Below are 22,992 nucleotides of genomic sequence, written 5' to 3'. Positions count from 1 at the left end.
CCTAAGAATAATAACAGGTAATTACTATTGCTTTGTAATTATTATTAGTTATTACATAATAGTATTGGTTTGACTTTCGAACAGTAAGCCGACGCCGACGTGTCTGTCCGAGCTATAAAAAATAAACTTTGGTCTGCCAAGGGATAGTTCAAAATGAAAACATTAAATTTGGTGTCAGTGCTATTTCTTTTATTGAAAGACGCAAGTCTCCGAAGGCTCAGGTCAAAAAATCAACAGATGGTGGCCGGGTGTCAGCGCGCTCGAAGACAACAATACGAATATAGTATTTTTAGGAAATAAAAATATATAGATGGTTTTATACACTAGAATATTTGATTTAAGAGCGTAGGCGCAAAATTTCGGGCAAATGTTTTTTAAATGTATTCATTTTTTTCGAATCCGGAAAAAACTAATAAGTATTTTTGAAAAATTTAAATGCAGAATGAAAGACCACATTATTACTGAGGGCCAAAAGTCCCCGAAAACTTCTATAATGTTTATTTTAATAAGTTACAGGGGTGAAAAAAAAAGAGAAAATTAAGTGTGATTTTTAATTTCAAATATCTCATTAAAAAAACTTTTTGTTTATTCTAAGGGACTTTCGGCCCTCAGTAATAATGTAGTCTTTCATTCTGCGTTTAAATTTTTCAAAAATACTTTTCAGGATTCGAAAAAAATGAATGCATTTAAAAAACATTGGCCCGAAATTTTGCGCCTACGCTCTTAAGAATTTATATTGTGTGATATGCCCACTGACTATTAATTTTCTGGTTGTTAGCTGTCATTGGCGGCTTGGCCAAGTAACTTCAAAGGACTGTCGCTTCTCTGTGTTCGATTGTTCTCTGCTAATGTACCTATGACTCAGCGTACAACAGTATAAAGTGACAGCCTCAACGGCGCACAGCACATCGCACCGCTCCTACCCTTAACCAAAGCCTCGCTGAAGCAAAGTAAATACAAGCATTGTCGTAATTATACCAATGCCTCGCCTACGTAAATTGAGCTTAGTATTTTCTGATCTTCGCACTTCGCACAGTGATTATTCTAGAGATGGACAAATTAGGACAAATCAATTAGTTATGTGTTTATGCGTGAACCAACTTGCTCCGTCAGAAAACTTGCCTTTTCAGTACCCAAGTATACCAAATATTTTTGATGACATGTACCTTTTACACTAATTTGTATTACATTTTTTTCAATAAAATGGTTATTACAACTTTTTTTAACTTACCGTAATGTTAACATAAGTCTTTTTTAGCTGGTATGGGTTGGACATGGCAATTTTTCCAAGTGACATTTATTTTTCCTTCAAATTTGTTTAAAATATAATCAAACGTATTTGATCTCTTTCTTATGTATTCAAAAACTGCTGAGAATTTTTTCTAAGGTCTTTATAGAGGTGGTGAAATTCGCCATAGTAAATTCGCTTCCTATTTAGAGGACGCACAGCAATTTTTGTTTGTTCTTTGCATAATCACCATATCTTAAAATTTAGATTTAACAAATGCTTTCATCGTCCGATAACACAAAAATGTGCGGTACTATGACATATAGTTTTTGGAGGACCAAGAGAAGAGGATATTTTAATATTTTTAGCAAGCGTACACCTTACATCAGAAAAATAATCATTAAAAATATCTAAAGCATTGAGTATCTTAGCGTAATTGTTATTCCCCATATTCTCTATAATTAATTCTAGTTGACTCTTGCACTATTTGTCTTTCTTATTTATAATTCATTCAACTTTTATTCACTCAACCCATATGGTTTTTAATAAAAGAACCATTTCCCTACTTTAAAACTTTTATTAACAAAAATATAAAAACATTAAATAAAGATGGCATTGTTCTTAATAACTTAATTTGGTGCTAGTTGAGGCCTATATTGGAATTGAGGTTTACCAATTGGTTTTTTGGGTAAAGGTTTTGGAGCTTGCTGGGGTAAATCTTCATCGTCTAGTTCATCTAGTTCTGCATCTCTTGGGTCACATTTGTTACCAGCTTCATACTCAAATTCCCTAAAAATTTAAACATTGGTCAATATAAGAATTATTACAAAAAAAGTGTAACTGGTTTTATACGTTATAACCAGAATTTATCATAAATATTTACGCACCTTTTAGTTCCTTCGGGATCGACATATCCATATTTTCCCTTAATAACACAGTCAATACCCAAGGTTTCTTCCTTAAATGTTCCGTCTTCGTTTTCAAAACCCCAAGTAATACTTCCATCGGGATTATCCGTTCTGTATTTTCTTAAAATTTGAACAACAGGTTTCTTCCTCCTATTTTGTTCATCGTCATCGTATTGCGGTCGTGGTGCTGGTCTGAGAGCTGGAGCAGGTCTGTACTGTTGGGCTGCTGGTTGAGGTCTGGGCTGTAATAAATTAAAATCTTTGTTAGTTAATGTGGTAATTAATTTTTTATTTTACTTTTTTTCTTCCCTCTTATTAGTTTACTTCATTTTCCCTTAAAATTTTATTACTCCATTTTATAATTTCTAGTAGGACGTAGTCCTAATTATAGTGTGAAGGTGTCATGAAATCGTAGGCTTGTACACTCAGAGACAAAGCTATCAATTATTAGTCTTTCAACTTAAGATCTCTTATTTGGAAAGAGTGTAATTAGAAAAAATGTCTTTAGAAGACAAATCAACTGCTAAGAAAAGTAAATCCGCTAAATCCACTCCACAATAGACCTTATGTATTCCTCGTTGGAAACGAAAGAAAAAAAAGTTGAAACAAACTAGGGTGTATTTAAGCAACTAGAGGATGAGTTCTAGAGTTTGCAGCAAACGAATAAATACCCAAATACAAAATAAAATTTAAAAATCAAAAGGAGTAGCCTAAGAAATCGGGATTAAAGTAAGTGGGAACTACCAAACTTGCCAACAAAAATAAAGAAGGATAGAAAAAAATAACAAAATAGCTGGTACAGGTAAATATATTAATAAAATAATTACAGACATTATTATAATAAATAGGAAAGAAATATGAAAATAAAGAAATACCCCAAGTAAAATAAAGCTGCGACTTTTCCTACATCTAGTTCCTACATCTATAATCCGTTCAATTTAGACATAAAAATAGTGATCAAATAACAAAAATTTACGGAAAGCCAAATATTGGTATAGAGCTAGGCTTTACCATTACAAATAAAGTTTTAAAAGTTATTTGGGGACAAAGGTCAAAATTTGAGGTTTTTTGGATTTTTCTCGAGAACGGTAAGTTTTATCAAAAATAAACCTTTAAATAAAGTTGTTGATCTTAAAATTCTCTTCAAAAATTATGTTTATGATTTTGTTCCTAAGCGTTATCGTTTCTGGACTATCGCGATTCTAAGAGTCACATTATACATGATATTCACAATGCACATATAAGCCACGTATATATACATATAAGGCACTTAGAACAAGTATAAATACCATTTTGTGTCTCTTCTATTTATACATATTATACTATTCTAAAACTATTTATTCAAAAGATAGTCAGTCCCTAACTGAATTCCCTCTACCCACGTGGCTTAGAAAAGCATCTGGCTATTCCATTGTCCGTAGGTCTCGTTCATATATAATACCTGTTTCTGTCGTACGGCCGTGGCGTCCTCTTGGTTTTCAGGGGTTTCTGGACGATCTACGACCGCCACTCTCGAAGAGGATCTCAAGTTTCGAGAGTCCATCTTCGTTATAAGGAGATAAATTGAGATACCGGCCTCTACGGGCAAGAAGTTCCGCCGAGCCTTTGTGGTAGGTGAGGGGACACCGGCAATCAGAATTCTCTAACAGTTCGAGCTTTCTTACAGACAAAATATTCTTACAATGACTTAATATGTGTTAGAATTCTGATGCGTGGTGTATACCTCAAGTTCCACAGAGATGTCGGCCTTCTCACCTCGTGTAGCCGCGTTCCCTCTCCTCGAGAGAGGTACAAGAATGCCGGCAATGTCGACTCTTCCTGCTGCCAGTCGCTTCGTATAGCTACCTTTTGTTAACAGTAATTCTTATAGTTACTATTTGCATAAGGTTTTGGAGACGAAATGTTATTGCAGCTCAACCTGATCGGAAAAGCAATTACAAGTCCCCGTCGGGACTTTTATTCGCTCTTTACCGTGACAGGCCCAAATAACGCTGTGCTCAGTTCGACACGATTTGAAATAGTTCTAAGACCAATGTCTTTTCTATTTCAGAAAGTCGTGTTCTACTGTCAGGAAGAGTTTGTAGTCGACAAGCCGGTTCTTGTACTTGATGATTTAACTTCTAAATTGGATAACCATTATTGGATAACTATTCTTCAATCTGACGTCTTCGACGATAGCAGGATATTGGTTAATTAATAAAACTCAAAAGTAGCCTGGTAGCACACCAAACCAACAAGGTCTTACAAGGCTAGGAGTGTATGACGACTGGATCCCGATCGGAAGATGTGCTGCTCTTTTATACACATCGTGTTAGAGAATTTTCAGCACACTTCCGCCGAGAGGCCAATGACGGCGCAGTTAATAACAAGCGCTGTGGTTTCCCGGCCAAAGTAACAATCTTTGTCTTGATTGGTTACCTTGGCGACATTTCTTTTAGTGCCAAAAGTTGAGTTTAAGTTAATATATGTACTTATTACAAGCGTCTACCATTTAGGTTATTTGTGCTATTTTATAACTTTAAAAAATATCTCAGTTTTTCTTTATTTGCAATAAACTTTTAACTGAAAATAAAACAGTTGTGGTTGAGTATGGAATGCCAAATTTAATCGAGGCTAGTGTCGCGAGAGGTGATAAGTTTACTAAGTATTTAAGAACTTAAAAATTCGTTGCAATACACGTGGACTGCAGAAAATCATACACTTGGGATACTTTAATCGATACAGTGAAAAGACAACGTTAGGAGGAACATAATATTACATCAAAAATAAGTCAACCTCGTACTAGAACGCGAATAAGTGAATCAAATTTTTGTTTTAAAAAATACAGTTTATTTTATGGCAATGAAGCCTATAAAGAAATTGAGAAAATGAAAGCATTAACAACATCTTTGAAAAAAAAAATTGTAACGTGACTACACTAATATTCAAAGAATCCCTGGTGAAATTAGCTAAAGATCGTTCTGGTGATGTTTCAAAGGCTGTTCTTGAACGTATTAATTTTGAATATGATTTAGTCGCTGCTGATGCAAAATAAATCTTTCTTAAAACATAAAGATGTAGCTTTAGATGACAGAACTATAAAAATACGATTGAAATTGAAGTATTACAGTAGAATTATTATTAGAGAGAAGCCTGAACAATTAACATTTATTTGTTTTATTGACAATTACCAAGATATTTTAAGTCAAATCTGGTCTGATAAAGACTTGGATGAAAAAGACAAGCGGTTAAAAACTTGGAAAACTGCAGAACCAATTGTTTTTTTTTTTTTTTGAAAAAAGTTGGTGACATGGTTTTATGTCAAATACAAAAATTTCTCTCTACATGGTTGCAATGGTTACATTGAATACGTGACAAGTATTATTATAGATTTTTCTAAGTAAAAAATTACGTTTTTGTCATTTGCTCGTCAACCAGCAAGTAATTACAATACAATATACACAACTTAACTTTGTGCTTTAGAGAATGCTAAACGTTATAACCACAAAATATGTATAATTACTTTTGATCAACCTCTGTATGCGAAAGCTAGCGAGATTATATCTGCTGTCCCTGAAGGATCTGGAGTATCGAAGATTATAATAGGACTAGGAGGATTTCATTTGCTTGTGTCATTTTTTGGAGCAATCGGTTATATTATGCAAGGAAGTGGTTTAAAGAAAGTACTGGCTAAAGTTTGTGCATCCAAATCTTTGGAGAAAATGCTAATGGCCATACTTACGCGAGAGCAGTTTGAGCTCATAAAATGCTTTAACTCACTTTAGCATTAAGAATATTAAAAGAACTCACTATTGATGATGTAACTAATAAATAACTTATTATTACCGTTGAAAATATCCTAAATAATATTATTTCATACTATGACATTAAAGAAGATGATAAAATATGTGAAAAATTACTTGATCAGTTTAATAACAAATTAATTGAATACCAGAAACAAGGGCTAACGGCACAATTATGAGTAAAAAACGCTCCGAGTACAATACCTCACAGGTAGCGTGGAAATGTGTGCGTATCATGTATAATGTGACAGCATTCAAGTTCCTAATAACTACCAAATGCAAAACGAATGCCTCTATGTAAAATATGCTGTCTAACAAGGTCTCTACACTCAGTAAATAAAACATACGAGGCAACGGTCTTCCTCAGGGATCAGTTTTCGCGCCTCTACTACCTCTATCTAGCTGACCCATCAATCACTACATCCAGAAAGTTTATGTATGCCGATGACATTGCTCTCGCAACCCAACATATTAACATGAACGAACTTAAACAAACACATACTTAAAACCTGGCATTGATACTTTAAGAAATGGCCGCCCATTTCGTTACAATGTTACTATTCAAGCTATATCCAAAATACCTCGCGAAACACAGAATCACACTCCCATCTCCGTTAATAAAATCTGATAACTCCAGTTGTAGAACTTAAATCCCGAAACAACATACTCTACAAACTAGCGAAAACAACCTTGGACGATATTCTGGGTATTCTATGATAAAGTCACATTTCAAAGGCTTCTAGCAGTCTTATGGTATTTAATTTTAATGTCCAGGTTTCAACTCCATACAGAAGGACTGACCAAACGTAGCATTTATTAACTCTAATTCGGATGTAAAAACTTAGTTTTGGGTTATAGATAATTTTCTTCCATTTATTGTATACATTCCTAGACTATTCTACTCGTCTTCGTGTTTTTATTTCTTTATCTGTATCCCACTTATAAATTAGTATTACTCCTAAGTACCTGAATTTGTCAATTTGTTCTAATTGAGTGTTATTTGGGCATTGCGACAATTTTCGTCGGTTTTGCTAATCACCCTTAATGCAGTTCTCTTAAGATTAATTGACATTCCCATTGCTTTACTTGCAATATTAACTCTGTCTAGTATATTTTGTAATTCTTCTATTTTTTCTGCTATTAGAACAGTATCGTCTGCATGCCTGATATTGTTAATATATTTATTGTTTATTTTTATACCAATTTTAGTGCAGTCTAGTGCTTGTTTGAATATGCATTTAAAGTAGAAGTTAAAGAGCCATAGAGACATGACACAGCTTTGTCAGACACCTCTTTGTAAACGTACGTTTTTAGTAGCGTGGTATGAATATTTAAAATTGCTTCTTGGTTCCGATATTGGTTTTAAATTATGCGAAGATCTTTGGCTTCATTTTCTTTAGTTCGTACAACAATTTTTCATGCTGGACTCTATCAAAAGCCCTTTGGTTGTCAATGAAACACACCTCGTTAATCTGTTATTCTATTCTACGTATTTCGATTTTATTAGCTCATCAGATAGAATTTGATGGTATAGACGAAATGAAGAACATATATGTCACTTTCTATATTTATGTTTAATTCAAAATTTTTCAGTCAGTCAATGACTAGTGTAATCTGGATTATGCAGAAGCATTCCTACTACCATGAAATTCTCTAAATCCAGATTGCACTAGTCATATAATTTTTAAACCACAATATTGTTTTAGCTGTTATTTTACATCTTCTACCAACCTAAGTAAATTGTGTGAGATTAAAATAGTATTAGTACCTTTTGCCTTACAGGTTGTCTCGGAATATTTTCTTCATCATCAATATCTATTTCTTGTCTGACTACAGGCCGAATCGGTCGAGGTGCGGGTCTACTTTGAGCAACTGGTCTAAGAGCAGCTTGTGACGGTTTTTCCCTGATCTGGTCTCTAAGTACGGGTATCGGTTTTTCTGGCCTAAAAAAATATTTGTTTTATTAAATTTTTAAAATATTTAGGATATTTTCCTAAAATTAGTTTTGTTTTGTTTTTGAATGTTTATTTATATATTGTAGCTACTTAGAATTTTTTAGTATTGAATAAGTGTGTCGATTACGTAGATTATTGACACTGGTGAAATAAGTATTATACAAAACACTACATAAAAATTGTATCAATATAGTATATGATTAGAAATACTAGAATATTTAACTTTTATTAATCTTGTTTATAGACTGGAGAAAGCTGAGGATGTGGTGTTTATCAATTGATTAAGTTAGAACTTAGCATTTAGGTTATACTTTTGTTAAAGTATACACGTGCCTCTCTTTTTTGGGCACTGGGAATTTTTAACAATTCCTTTATTAAGGTAAGATGGGGCAAGTGCATTATCGGGGCAAGTGCAGAACATTATCATAAAAACCTATCACTTTTGAAATATGGGCTGCCATCTATTATTTGGTATCTTTAATATCCGTGACAACAGTCTTTAACAACAGCGAGCTGCTTTATTACGTTTCACTGATGTTATAGGTACGGTAGTGTTACTTGTGTTTTGCAACTTCTCGAGCAAGGTGACTGATAAAAATTAATCCATTTATATCTACCGAATCTGTGAACATCTTTATATTATTTTTGGTAGGTAAGTATCTTAGGCACAATAGTTTATGATAAACATAATATATTTTTTAAATATTTACTTTTTGACAGTTTTTATTGTTGTACCGCTCTTGCCCCACGTATTTTTAAAGTCGGGGCTAGTGCGGATAAAATTGTGGGGTAAGAGCGGCACATATTACGCACTTGCCCCAAATCTCACACAGTTTTTCTTTATGCTTTTAGTTCCACCATGGTGAGAAATTACATTCGCAGAAGTAGCAGGGGCAAAGGATATACGAAAGAGAGTTTAAAAATTGTACTGTCGGCAATTAAATCTGGGCAAATGACTTTATACCGAGCTACTAAAGTGTACACAATTCCAAGAAGTACTCTCCATAATCACCTTAAAGGTAGGAGAGGACAAAAAAGTTCCAGCTATGGAAGAACTTAGAACATTCCTCAACAGGAAGAAGAAAAACTAGCAAATGGCCTTCGTACTATGGAAAAATGGGGTTTTGGCCTTTCTAGAAAAGAAGTGTTGCAGGTTGTAGCTGACTTCGTCAAAGAGAATAACATTAAGACACAGTTTAAAGATGGTAAACCAGGAGAAGATTGGTTTCTTAATTTCAAGCGTAGACATAACCTCTCTATTAAAAAACCCCAGAGTGTTGAATTTGCTAGAAAAAAAAACCTTGACCCATTCCTGATCTACAACTATTTTGATTTACTTGAAAACGTTATAGAAGAACTTGGTTTACAAGAACGCCCGTCGCAAATTTGGAACTTGGATGAAAGCAGGTTTTGCACAGATCCGTCAAAAACAAAAATTGTCGGACAAAGGGGAGCTCCATCCACAAGAACTATTAGTGGGCCTGGCAAAGAAAATACAACTGTTCTTATGTGCTGCAGCGCAAGTGCCAAAAAACACCTCCGCTTATTGTCTTCAAAGGTAAACATGTTTGGGACCAGTGGACTGCTCCGCGTGGCACGGAGTTTTTACATACGACCTACGCTGCCACTCTTAAAGGGTGGATGGAGACAACTGTATTTAGAAACTATTTTGAAAACAGTTTTTTAAAGTTTATTGGTTCAGAACGACCGGTATTAGTAATTTACGACGGACACGCGAGTCATCTTGGAGCAGATGTCATAAATATAGCTGTTGAAAACCATATTACGATACTTAAGCTCCCTCCTCACACCAGTCATGTACTCCAGCCCTTAGATTTGTGTGTATTTAAATCACTGAAGACCCGTTGGGATGCTAAACTTGTTGAATGGCAGAGAAGAAATGTGGGGGCCGCTGTAACAAAAAGTATGTTTTCCAAGATGATAGGAGAAATATGGCAGGAAACCAGGCCCGAAATATTAGTGAGTGGTTTTATTAAAGCAGGAATAGTTCCGCTGAATGGGAATATTATTCAGCAAGATTTATTTGACCCAGTGGCTCTCCAACGTTGGCAAAAAACCCGTAACGTGGCTAGGTTTGATGGTCCTGACTTAACTTTGCCTAGTACATCAGCAAAAAATAATGAAAATCCAATCACAGTCGAAGCACAGTCAACTTCCAGCATAGCATAAGTATTTTTTCCAATTATTATTATTTTTTGTTACTGTTAACAGGATTTATTCATTCTGGTACGTTTAGTTTATGTTTTTATTTTAAATAAATATTTTTCAGTCAAAATATCTGAAATTGTTTTGACTCTCTCCTAAAAAATATTTCGTAGCATTTTTTTCTTAATATTTTATTAAAGTTAAGCATAAAGAATAAAAATTACATATATGTAGGATTTCTGCACTAGCCCCGTATGGAACACTTATTATTATTAGCAAAAATAATGGCACATTCTGCTCTTACCCCGGATCAGTGGGGCAAGTGCGTAACATGTACTTGCGAAAAAAAATGTATAGGCAAATTTGGTAGGTAATGTATTTTTGTAATCTAAATAGTTTTAATTGGTCGGTTAATAATCACAATTATACGACAGAAGTTTAAAAAAATCTTAATTTGAAAGAGGCAATTTTTGTAGTTAAATGAATATTAACTATGAATTTTTTCGTTCGCACTTGCCCCATCTTACCTTATAAAAATAAATGATTTTATTAAAATACGCACTCCAATTTTTTCTCCGGTTTCATCAAAACTAATGACTAGACTGATATGCGTATCTATAACACATAAATAAGATGCATAGAAGAACGCATATGAAGGGATTATTATTATTATTGTAGCTGCGTTTGTCGTTGAATGGGTGTCAGACCCTTCATCAACCATTATGTAATGAGTAATGTAATTTAATCAATAAACCCATTTGGTTTGAACGATGTTATATCTGTTTACGAGTGAGTTAAAGAAGATCTCTCCTTACACCTGCCTAAAGGTGTATCAGTCACTCTAAACTACGATTATTTCCAAGATAAGCTCGAAGTCACGCTGATCGGTGGTTGTGTCGTGTCGTTGCAGAAACTATTTTCTAACTAATCTAATTCTAAATAATCAAAATAATAATATACTATATAATATATAATATACTAATATACCTGAAAGGTAGTGGTGATGGTCTTAAATTGGGCTCTTCTAAATCACTTTGTCTTACAGCAGAAGCCAATGCAGGAATGCTTAATTTATTAACTTCGGCATCAAAATTAGATAATGACGATTGTGGTTGTGTCGAAGGATAATTATCTTGCTCTTCTTCTATAACTGGTCGTATTTCCCGAGCTGGCGCAGGATTTGGTCTTCGTGGCTTTGGAACGAAATCTTGAGCGTTAAGCCTTTGTTGTCTGAGTTGAAAGGAGCGGGAATTATCTACTGGAAGGGCTCCCGGAATTTGTAACCTCGGTGGGAATTGGGCATTTGATAAGTTTATAACTGCCTAAAAAATAATCATATATTAGTACTATATTGAAAATATTTTACTTATTATGTAAAATAAGTAGACAATAAACGAAATTCTGTTAAAATTCTCGTTTGTCTTCGATATTCTACGTGTGCGAATACCCTGATCTAATCTCAAACAGATTAGATGGATTGAAATATTTGTTATTCGATTGGGGAAAATTGCTACCAAATTAATAAGCACCAGATGTAGAATTCAAACTAACAGTCTTATTTGTGGTTTATTAAAACAAGCGATTTACTACTATATGATGTTACAATTTATATAAGTCTGAACGCAAAATTATCTTTGTGTGTAAAATGTGAAAGTGTATTTAAAAGTGATTTTACGTGAGATGTTTGAACAGCATTCGTTAAGTAAATCAATGAATAAATTAATAATTCTTTCTAACAGGTAACTTTTACAAAGAGGATCTGTATTTTTATTATATCGCGATGTCTAGACATTATAACTGCCACGCATCTGTATTTTTAGCAAAATAAAACTTATTGTCCATTGTTCATTGTGCAAGAAAGTCTATTATTTAATAGTGTACAGTTTTTAAGGCAAGCAATTTAACTTACTACGAGGGGAAACTAAATTAGCAAAAGAGTATGTCGACATTTCAACATAACTTGGCACCCACATGAAAGTGTGGAAAGTGTATTATTGCAAAAAAGCTAAAGAGTTAAAGCTACAGTAAATTACCAAAACAGGAAGAGAGCTGGTCGAAAAAATCGACAAAATATTATGGTGGTAAATATAATTTAGTGATTTAACGAATGAATTCGGCGGTTGGAGTCTTTAATTTTACGACTCCTACTCTACTGCCAGAGCCAGATATTAGTTTAATTATTCTAGCAGTAAGTCAATTCAGAGAAGAAAAATTAAAACGAGAAAATTCTCCTTGACATCTGCTTGTACTTGGGATCATTTGGGTCTACTATGTAACTTAAGTATTTAACACATCAACACTTCCAAAAGGATTGCTGAACTAAAGTGCAAAATCCTTTTAGGATAAGAGCTAAAATTCTCCCTTATAAGAAAGTGTCCAGGAGTAGGTAACTGTAAATCTGAGGGTTTATTCGTTAAAAATGGCTTCAATTTATGAGAGAATGGTGCTGAGTTTTTCAAATATGAAATGTGCATTACCGATATTGTTCTGAAGCTATTTTCTTGTGGCATCTTAACGCAATTAAATTCTAATTCGAAAATCGTTCCCAAAATACAAAAAGTTAATAAATTTATTTATGTTTTATATTTTGGAAACGATTTACGAAGTAAAAGCTGAGACGTCAAAAATAAAATTATTTTAAACTTAAAAAATTGTGGCTTCGTCACGTCCTAATCGGAATTATCTCAAATATTTGACTCAGAAGCAGCTCACTAACAATTATATCAGAAATAAAGTTATTAGGAGGTCCGAGGTCCGTACTCTTCTTCTAATTGCGCTACAACCCTTTGTGAGTCTTGGCCTGCTTAACAATGTTCTTCCATTCTGCCCTGTCGGATACTTTCCTTCGCCACTGCCTGATGTTCATGGTTTTAAGATCCCTCTCTACGTCGTCTATCCATTTTTTACGGGGCCTTCCTCTTGTTCTGTAAACTAGGCAACTCATTTTATGTAGCAAAGAAACGGTCATGAATTACTTGAAAGAAGATTCAACAGCAACCCTACACTCTTTAATGGTTACAAAAAACTAATATATAAATATCTAAACTTAAACTATGCTAAATATGTACTCTGAGCAATTTTCATTCTCTAAATAAATATTTCTTGTCCCATCTCTGCATTCTAAAAGATTCTTTTACTACCAAACTTCAAGTAGTTTTCCACGGTAGTTCTAAATTAACTTCTAGCCACTCTCTTAATGACATTTTACTCATTGGATATCAAGTACAACCTGAGTTATTTGATATTATTTGTCGTTATTGTCCAAAATATTCTCTGGAACGACAGCCAAATGAACCCATAAAATATATCAAACTTAAAAGGTAAAAGAAATAATAAATTAGACTTTCTCACAATCAATTTAATTTAACAGTTAAATTAAATTGATTGTGAGTAAGTCTAATTTATTATTTCTTTTACCTTTTGAAATAGACTCACACAAGCAACACATTCATGATATCAAACTTACTTCTGTTACTTTTAGAGTTATTTCCTTCGTTTTTTAAACGAAATTGCAAATCCATATAAAGAGAAATAACCACTCAGTGCGGACGCTCTCTTTAATCAAATATATGTCCATGGCATTCCCTATGCAGCCAATGATTTTTCTACCCTTGAAACCGCACAACATCAGCTTAATAAAATGTTAAATCATCATGGAATTCGTCTCCACAAATGGGTCTCTAACCCTGCAGAATTTTCAGCAATATATATAAACCAGCCTCCGCTCAACTATAAACATAATGAAAGTATAAGTACCAAAACAATAGGCCTCTGCTGGCAGCTATTTTATCATTTCTGTCCCCATTTCTCCAGAACAGAGTTTTCTATATACTAAAAGAACGGCTCTATAATTTTTGTCGAAAATGTTTGACCTTATTGATCTTCTTCTATGGCAGTTTATTTCTTTAATTCTCGTGAACAGAACCGTCACCATGATGATAGGGCGGTGTGTGAGGGTCAGCTCGGGTGACCTATCTTCGCTTCCACGAACTTTGGCCACCCTTTTGGACCCAAACCCTGACTGAGATGTCTGCCAGAGTGCTTCAAACTAAGAGGTGAACTTAGGTTCAAACCTGATTGAAAAATAATGTAAAAGGATATTGGGAACCTAAAGGTGACAAATATTTATAAAGTGGGTGCTTCAATGACAAACATAGAGATAATTAATTATATATTATTATTATTAACCTAGGGTTAATAACCGATGAAATAAAAAATAATGAAATAAAACGTATATAAGTATTTTCAGTAATCGCTTTATTGTAAATCAAGTGAATCATAATTATTAACAAAAATCTGTTTTATTTTTATTGTAGTGCTTTATGATATACCAGGTTTTTTGTTTAAATACCTGGTGAATATACAAACAAATCTGATGGTTTTCCAACACTGAACCATACAACATACAATTGACCATGTGAGAAACATGGGTTTTCTAGATTAATACCACAAACCCCTAATAATTGCCCCTGGGACTTATTTATGGTCATAGCAAAAGCAAGCCGCACTGGAAACTGTAGTCGTTTAAATTCAAATAGTACATCAGTCGGAATCATTGGCATGCGTCGTATCAAAATGTCTTCTCCTTTATACTTTCCTTTCAGTATAGTCGCTTCTATCACGTTGTTCAATAATTTTTTATCGCTAACCGTGTGCCGTTGCAAAGACGCGTTTGGTTGATATTTCTCAACATTATAACTACCGATCCAACCTTTAATTGAAGATTGTGAGGTGGCAATCCTGGTAAATCCAGCGAGTTTAAAAATTCAGGCGGATAGTTGACGACATCATCTTGGTTAGTAGCCGAATCAACTGATTTATATATCCTCAATTCGCATGTAATTTGTTCCTGAATTTTGAAATTTAATTCATTTACATCTATGTTTTTTGCAGCCAATATAGCCCGTTCACTAAACCAATCATGGTTGCTGTAATTTTGAGCAACATCTGGAAACACCCTTTGAATAAGTTCATCTTCTGATCGAGTTAACTGACAAAAACTTTGAGGAAAGTTAATGCAACCAGTCAAGGTGTCTATAGGAAATTTGCCATTACCAATGTCAATGAGTTGTTTAGAGAATATGTCTCCAGATTGGTCATTTTTCAACTCGATACGCATATTCTTGCTTATGTGCAATACCTTCACATATTTCCACAAATTGGAGGACTTTAAACATGCATTGAGTTCATTAGCTGACGTTGATCGTGGAATCACTGTCAATGTTTGACGAAAATCTCCTGCTTATAAAATCATTGCACCACCAAATGGGTTATGATTGCTACGTAAATCTTGTAAGGTTCTATCTAAAGCCTCCAAAGATTTTTTATGTGCCATCGTGCATTCATTCCAAACAATCAATTCACATTGCTACAAAAACTTTGCCATTGCAGAGTTTTTCGAAATGTTGCAGATTGGAGTTTCGTTGCTTTGTTGCTTTGCATGTTTAATGGCAATTTTAGTGCTGAATGGGCTGTACGACCACCTTCAAGCAAATTTGCTGCGATTCCCTACGAAGCGAGTGCAAGTGCAATTTTATTTTGTGAGGGAATTGTTGCTAATATCAATGAAATCAAAAAAGTTTTTCCTGTAACACCAGGTGCATCTAAGAAGTAAATCCCCCCTGTTTTATTATTTGCTACTTTTATAAGTGTATCAAATACATACTTCTATTGTTCATTTAATAGTGGAAGATTTGTTTGAATTCATTCTTTCAAAGTGTTCACCGGACCGAACAGACCACTCCGAAAATATTTGTATGGGAAAAAGAAAAGGGCTGTTTTGGGGTTTTCCCGGAAATTATTAGAATTTTTCTTGCCGTAAAAACCATTCTTAGACTTCAAGGAACATTTTTAAAGAAGAATTGTCCATGCGTTGTTGAGTTATGCGCTTACCAACATATTTTGCGATTCATTTTTATATTATAGATTATGGCTTAAAAAACTGACTTGGGATGATCATTTAACCAAAACCCCCAATAATGAGTAGAAAAAGTTCATCTCTGATATTGCATTACTAAATTCTTACAAAGTACTTCAACATTTATTTCAAAATAAAAAAATCACAAAAAAATTCACGGGTTTTCTGATGCTTCAATTAATCTTACACACATAAGATGTAAAATGCAAACTAACAATCTTTATTGTGACTTTTACTAGTCAAAACTAATAGGTAACTTTTACAAAGAGGGTCTGTCTTTTTATTATATCGCAATGTCTATACATCATAACTGCCCACGCATCTGTGTTTTCAGCGAAAATTCTCTATTGCCTACAGTGGCGGATCCAGAAATTTTTGTCAGGGGGGGGGGTCATGGGTCTTGAGAGTGATTTTGATATAGAATTTAGATTTTTGCTCCTTTACCAGCCTGTAAGGGAACCATTTTCTCAATAATTATTTTAAGCGATACATTAAACAAATGAGAAGTTATTAAAACCCAAATACCCTACGGCTGCAAAGAAGGGTACAACATTAAGGGATCTTAAACTTAAACAAAAAAAAATAATTTAATCCCACATACTCTATGACAGTAAAATCAAGTGTACAAGACTATTAAATCAAAGGAAAGTTATTAAAATATAAGTACTGAAAAATCAAGGACTGTCAATTTAAACTAGTTATTTTAAAGACAATTAGTTTAAACCCACCCATCCTATAGCTACAAAATCAAGAACAAACCAAGGATAAATAAGTATAAACCAAAGTTAAGTAATTTAAATGCAATAACTAAATGTAAGTGTAAACATTAATGAATGTATTTAACATTCCTAATAAACTCTATCTTATCGTTGGATATCCGATATCAATTTGTAAAAACATTAATTTATTCCCTATTGCTATAAGGAGTGGAAACATGGACTCTCGGAATTACAAATCAGGCTTATAGAAGCCTTTGAAATGTGTGTTTTTCGAAGAATGCTGAAGATTTCGTGGACAGAGCACGTGAAAAATAACGAGGTGCTGAGAAGAATAAGGACTGAGAGAGAACTCCTTAATATTGTAAACAACAGAAAAACGAGTTATCTAGGACATATTTACAGAGAAGAAAAATATAACTTTCTACGACTCATAATGGAAGGGACAGTAGAAGGAAAAAGAGGCCCAGGAAGAAAAAAATGCTCCTGGCTGAAGAATGTAAGAGACTGGACAGGCATGGACACACATTCGATACTAAGAACAGCTCAAGATAGAGATCAATTTGATGTAGTTATAGCCACCCTTCCGTAATGAAGAAGAAACCTTAAAAATAAGTATAAACAGCATTTTATTTAAGTTGATTTATTCAACAAAAAACATAATATAATTAAGGAATAGTTATTTCTATAATCAGGCATATTAGGCTATAAGTGAGTGAAATTTTTTTTACTCGGTATTGAAATTTTTCTCACGAATTGTCAGCAACAGCCGGCAACGAGTGGTAAATAAAAGTGCAGTGATTAAAAATACTATAAGAATAAGATAAGTAAATATTATATAATTTTATAAAAATGTGTTCTTTTCGCCTATCCGTTTTAGCAAATCGCTCTATGATTGCATCAACATCTAGAGAAATTTTGAGATGCACATTGATGAGTGCTAAACCAGTTAACCTTTCCGCAGATGTTCTATTTCTAAGCCAAGTCTTTAGACGCTTAACCGTAGACTCTGTAGTTGCTGCACTGACTGGTAGTGTAATTAATATTTGCAGAAATATTCTGGTATTTGGTTACATATGAATATCGCAGTTTTCTAATACTTCTAAAATACAATCAGGAAGTTTTCCATTATTTTGCACGACTCCTTTCCACTTTTGAATCCACACTGAAAACTCTTTATCAACTTTATCTTCTGGTGTGGTCAGTTTTAGGTAAAACAACTCGAAGATTAAATAGATTCATAACTTTCGGTGAAAGTCGTTCTTCTAAATCAGTTAAGATATTGTCAAAAAGGGGTAAATAAATAGATCGTCGGAAATATTCTTCGCAAGAGTTAGCAAATTGGTTTTGACAACAGGTTTGATGAGCAACTATACAAGGCATCTTCAATTCAATGTCTAGTTGTTCAGCTATTTGTTTACTTCATAGTAAAGTTTTGCTTGTAAAAAACAGATTCAGCATTTGATCTTTTATTTTGAAGAATGCATTTAGTGTCCTCTATGGCCTCAGTAGCCTACTTAAAATCTAATTTTGGTGACTGAAAAAGACGACTAAGTGATACAGTTGTACCTAAAACATCACTAAGACAAACTACTGTTTCACAGTTTCACAAATGCCTTGGACAGCAGCCCCCAATTCCTTTATTTGCATTCACTAACGTATCAGATAGAGCTAATGCAACAACAATATTCACTTTGATATTTATTATAGATAAATGATAAAATGTAGCACACAGTCTCAACAGTTATAAAACATATTCAAATTACAAACACAACCAATTCATAGACAAAACTGAAGATAAGAAATACCTAATAGAAAATAAAAATGTGCGGATTTCGTGCAAAAAGTCATGTCATGTACATTGAATGAGCAATAATGTGTGGACGGTAATTCTATATCATCGATAATCGAACGATTCTTTGGCACTCAAATGACAAATTGACAAAATTTGAAAATCGCGTAACTCTGAATTCGTGGAAGTCTTAGTCGAGGTATTACTGTATTTTAGAATTGTTGATTTTTTTATAGAGCAATTTAAAAAGGCTTCCGTATAATTATTACACTTACCCCTAGAATAAATGAGTTTGAATCATTTCAACTTTTGACTTCCTGCTTATAGGGTTGATGGGTATTAAATTATTTTTTTTAGAATTATTTGATTGATATTTAATTTTGTTTTGGGGGTGGTCATGACCCCTATGACCCCCCCTTGGATCCGCCACTGATTGCTTAATGTGCAACAAAATAAGTCTACTATTTGATAGTGGATGGACGGCTTTTTAGATAAGCAATTTGACTAACTGCGAGTGGAAACTAAATTAGCAAAAGAGTATGTTGATATTTTAACACTATGGAATAAGAATCCAAATATGGGTTTCTTACTTTTATAATTTCTGTTGCTTTTCACTAGGATTACCAAGCAATGCTATTGCGATTTATTTAAACTTAAGTAGATTTTCTGCAAAAAAATTTGCATTCTTCTCCTTTGCAAGGATTTTTTTGATAAATTACGAGGAGCCAGTTTCTTTTATCTCTATCTTCTCCGAGTTACAGAGTGCAGTTTTCACTGCAGGTTGCTGATAATTTTTTGTCAGTTTCTGTAACTCTACAGTCACCAGCTATCAGTTTTCCATTATTTCTCGTGGTCATAAATCTCTCCAAACTGAGTTCATTTTCCTGTAAAAAACTTCCTATCAAGTTTTATCAATAAGCGATATAGACTGTTCGATATTAAAGTTTAGAACTATTTCTAAGTTAACTCTGTTTTGTAAGTTACATAAAACCAATTCTGGAATAAAATTTTGGTGTAAAGTTGATTGAAATTACCTTCTGATCGATAGTCTAAATGAGAATAATCCCATCGTAAGTGAAACTAGTTTTCTAGTGATTAATTCAATCGTATCTAAGGCATATAATATATATTCATTTCATTTCCTTAAATTCGTACATATACATCTTTTATTTCTATTTTTAAATTTTAAAACAGTTTGATTAAGAGTGTCGAAACTCCCTTTAAAATTTTTTAAAAATAACATGTACTAGAGCAATTTACAATTTTTTAATTTACACTTTAAGCTTTCACAGATGTTTGCCACAAATTAATTATTAATTAATCAATTATGATTATTTAATATTTAATTAACGTAGAAGTTATATCAACTTTATACACGTACACGGTATTGTTCCCACAGTATTGATTTGAAATATTTAATTACTTCAAAGACAATAAATCACATCAAAGCACTTTCTAACCTTAACCGAGGTGCGGAATTAATTTGGTTTTAAATTTGCGTGATTTACATTAAATTTCGTGAAAGTGTTAATTGTTCGCTGACGCAATCGAAATGAAAGTTATTAAAAATCGAACCAGCATTTATTTCAACCAGATTAATTCTCGAATCGTATTAATCATATCCTAAGGAGCACAATAATTTTGAGTGTCGTACCGTCGGTGTAGAAGCAAATACATTTTATTTAAAAATTTAGTTGCCTACATGTTAGGATGCAGTGAAAAAAATTTCTCGATTTTGCTAAGCACTATATCTCGAAAGTTTTCCATACATCAAAAATGTATTTATGCTTTATTTTTTTTTTTAGATGGTCGTATACATTTCCATGACTTTGAATTTTTAAAAAGTCCATTTTTTAATAATTAATGTTTTAAAAGTTTGAGTCTACAGTGCACAAAAATAAATATGGAGAATTATAAGAAATCAACGAAAAGACGTAGCAGATTTAAGGAAAAATAAGTAAACGAATGGGTAAGATACGGGCTACATCACAGAACGTTTTTCAAATAACTATTCCATCATCAGTGCTATCCTAAAATAAGTATTATCACTTTACCTTAGAAGCCACTAAATACACGGGAAAAAACCCTTTAAGTGTAGTTGGATTAATTTAAGATTACATCTTTGATGTTAAAAAACTAGGATGTTTAACCCTGGAACTGCACTGTTGGGTCTCAGAAACCCAGAGAGTCATTCATTGCAATGTGATATGCGCATGAGTGGTTTATGTGTGTCGTCACTTTATGTAAATTCAGTCTGTCGTAAGCCGAGTTAGAATACGGGTCATCCGCTGCATTTTAGTGAAACAACGAGGTAAGATATTTCCAGAAGTACAAGCATGGTTACCCCGAACCCAATGGTGATGTTTACGGAAATAATTTTGTTTCAACTTATTTTTATTTATTTTAGTATAATGGCGTCAACTAGTAGAGAAAATAGTAGAGTAAAGGCATCAACTTGCAGAGAAAATCGTCGTCCTTTAACTGAGGTAGGCAGACAGGCAGAGGGAGGCAGACAATTTATGGGAGAATGAGAGTGAAAACGACATCGTAGACGATATGTTTGGAGGGGACGAGTCTGATGAAGATTACGTTGAAGAGCAACTGTCAGACAGCAACAGTGAACAAAGCGACAATGAAGACGAAATAGTGGATGAACCAGTTAGAAATAGTTCTACTGGGTTTATCCTAGTTTACTGGGGAAAAATGGTTATCGGTGGAGCACACAAGCACCAGCAAGACAGGGTCGTACAAGACGAGAAAACATTGTAATACATTTACCTGTCCCCAAAGGAGGAGCGAGCACAGTTCAATCTCCTGAACAATCTTGGAATTTGTTGTTCAACGAACAAATGATAGATGTTATTGTTTTGCAGTCAAATGAAGAAGTCATTCGTAAATGCAATGATATTAGACAGCAGAGTTACACAAGACCAGCATCTAAAACAGAAGTGAAGGCTTTCATTGGGCTGTTATTTTTAGCAGGTGCATTACGAGTATCTAACTAACTTAGATGAACTTTGGTCAGTAAAATTTGGAAATGGAATATTTCGGGCGACGATGTCACAGCAGTGATTCCAATTTATAGCCTTATGTCTAAGGTTTGATAGTAAAGACAGTAGAGCAGAAAGAAAATTAGTGGATAAATTTGCACCTTTAAGAAAATTATTCGACATTTTTGTGAATAACTGTAAATCGTACTATACACCATACGAATACTGTACTGTAGATGAACAGCTTGTAGGATATAGAGGAAAATGTCCATTTCGAATCTACATGGCTAGTAAGCCTGATAAGTATGGAATGAAAATATTGATACTAAATGATTCAAAAACATATTATATGCTCAATGCAATTCCATACGTTGGAAGAGTAACCACAGAAAACAATGAATCAGTACCGGCTTATTATGTTCGAAAACTTTCACAACCAATACATGGAACTAACCGAAACCTCACTGTTGATAATTGGTTTACGTCAATTCCCTTAGCTAAACAAATGTTAGAACAGTATCAATTAACTCTACTAGGTACTTTGAGAAAAAACAAGAGGGAAATACCTGCTACATTCCTCAAAAAAAAAACAGAAGTAGATACATCGCTATTTGCTTTTGATAGAAATAAAACTCTTGTTTCATGTACTCCTAAACAAAACAAAATTGTTCTTTTGCTGTCAACATTGCATTCTGATGACTCTCTTAATGCCATTACGGGTAAGCCCAATATTATACATTCGTATAATGAAACGAAGGGAGGAACAGATACATTTGATCAGCTCTGCCATTCTTACACTACCTCACGGAAGACCAGACGTTTTCCGCTACGAGTTTTTTTTAATATACTTGATGCTAGTGGAATAAATGCAATGGTTTTGTTTTCTCTCTCAAATCCCTACTGGAAGGAAAGTAGAAACAATAATCGAAAATCTTTTCTAAAGCAGTTAGGAATGAGCCTAATTGAACCATGGTTACAAGAACGATTGACCGTGGCTACTTTACAAAAAACACTGCGGCAAAGAATTTCTGAAATTCTGGGAATTGAAGTCCCCCCACCACAACATGATGTTCATTTAACAAAAAAAGTTAGATGCTGCTTTTGTGCAAAAGGAAAAGATAGAAAAACCAGTTTTGCGTGTTCTGAGTGTCGCAGACCATATTGCATGGAACATAGAGCCCAGCTATGCTGTGAATGCGAACATCAAGATCCAAGAAACTAAAGACCTGGCTAAGAATAACTAAGACTTATATTACCAAAAGAGTTTATTTTTTTGTTACAAGGATACTTATACAGGTGTATTTTGTAGATGATAATTTCAATTTAATGTTTATTTGTTTTAATAACAATGTTTTATGTTTGAATATTATTTTATGTTATTTTTGAATTTCAACAAATATATCTCTTTGTGAAATACCACACCATGGTAACCTAGGACTCAACTAGGATTGATAGCCCTTAGACGAAGTGTATGTGAAGACTTGTTAATAGCAACTGATTAAAATGACATATTAGGACGGAAGTCTGAACAAAGCAGT

General features: G+C 33.6%; 1 protein-coding gene across 1 annotated transcript in view; it reads right to left on the bottom strand.

The window, feature by feature from the left end:
* Nucleotides 1-1,785: 1,785 nt before the first annotated feature.
* LOC140438436 (uncharacterized) overlaps nt 1,786-22,992 on the bottom strand; it is a 59,117-nt gene continuing 37,910 nt past the window's right edge. Inside the window, exons 2-5 of the mRNA XM_072528113.1 lie at nt 11,027-11,361; nt 7,687-7,861; nt 2,116-2,378; nt 1,786-2,017 (exon numbers count right to left, since the gene is read on the bottom strand). Of these exons, the coding sequence (XP_072384214.1) occupies nt 1,858-2,017; nt 2,116-2,378; nt 7,687-7,861; nt 11,027-11,361 (933 nt within the window). The 3' untranslated portion in view covers nt 1,786-1,857. The remainder of the gene's footprint in view (nt 2,018-2,115; nt 2,379-7,686; nt 7,862-11,026; nt 11,362-22,992) is intronic.

Source organism: Diabrotica undecimpunctata, chromosome 4 (assembly GCF_040954645.1).
Source record: "Diabrotica undecimpunctata isolate CICGRU chromosome 4, icDiaUnde3, whole genome shotgun sequence".
In the NCBI taxonomy this organism is placed as follows: domain Eukaryota; kingdom Metazoa; phylum Arthropoda; class Insecta; order Coleoptera; family Chrysomelidae; genus Diabrotica; species Diabrotica undecimpunctata.
This window is presented reverse-complemented; position numbering and strand designations above follow the sequence as displayed.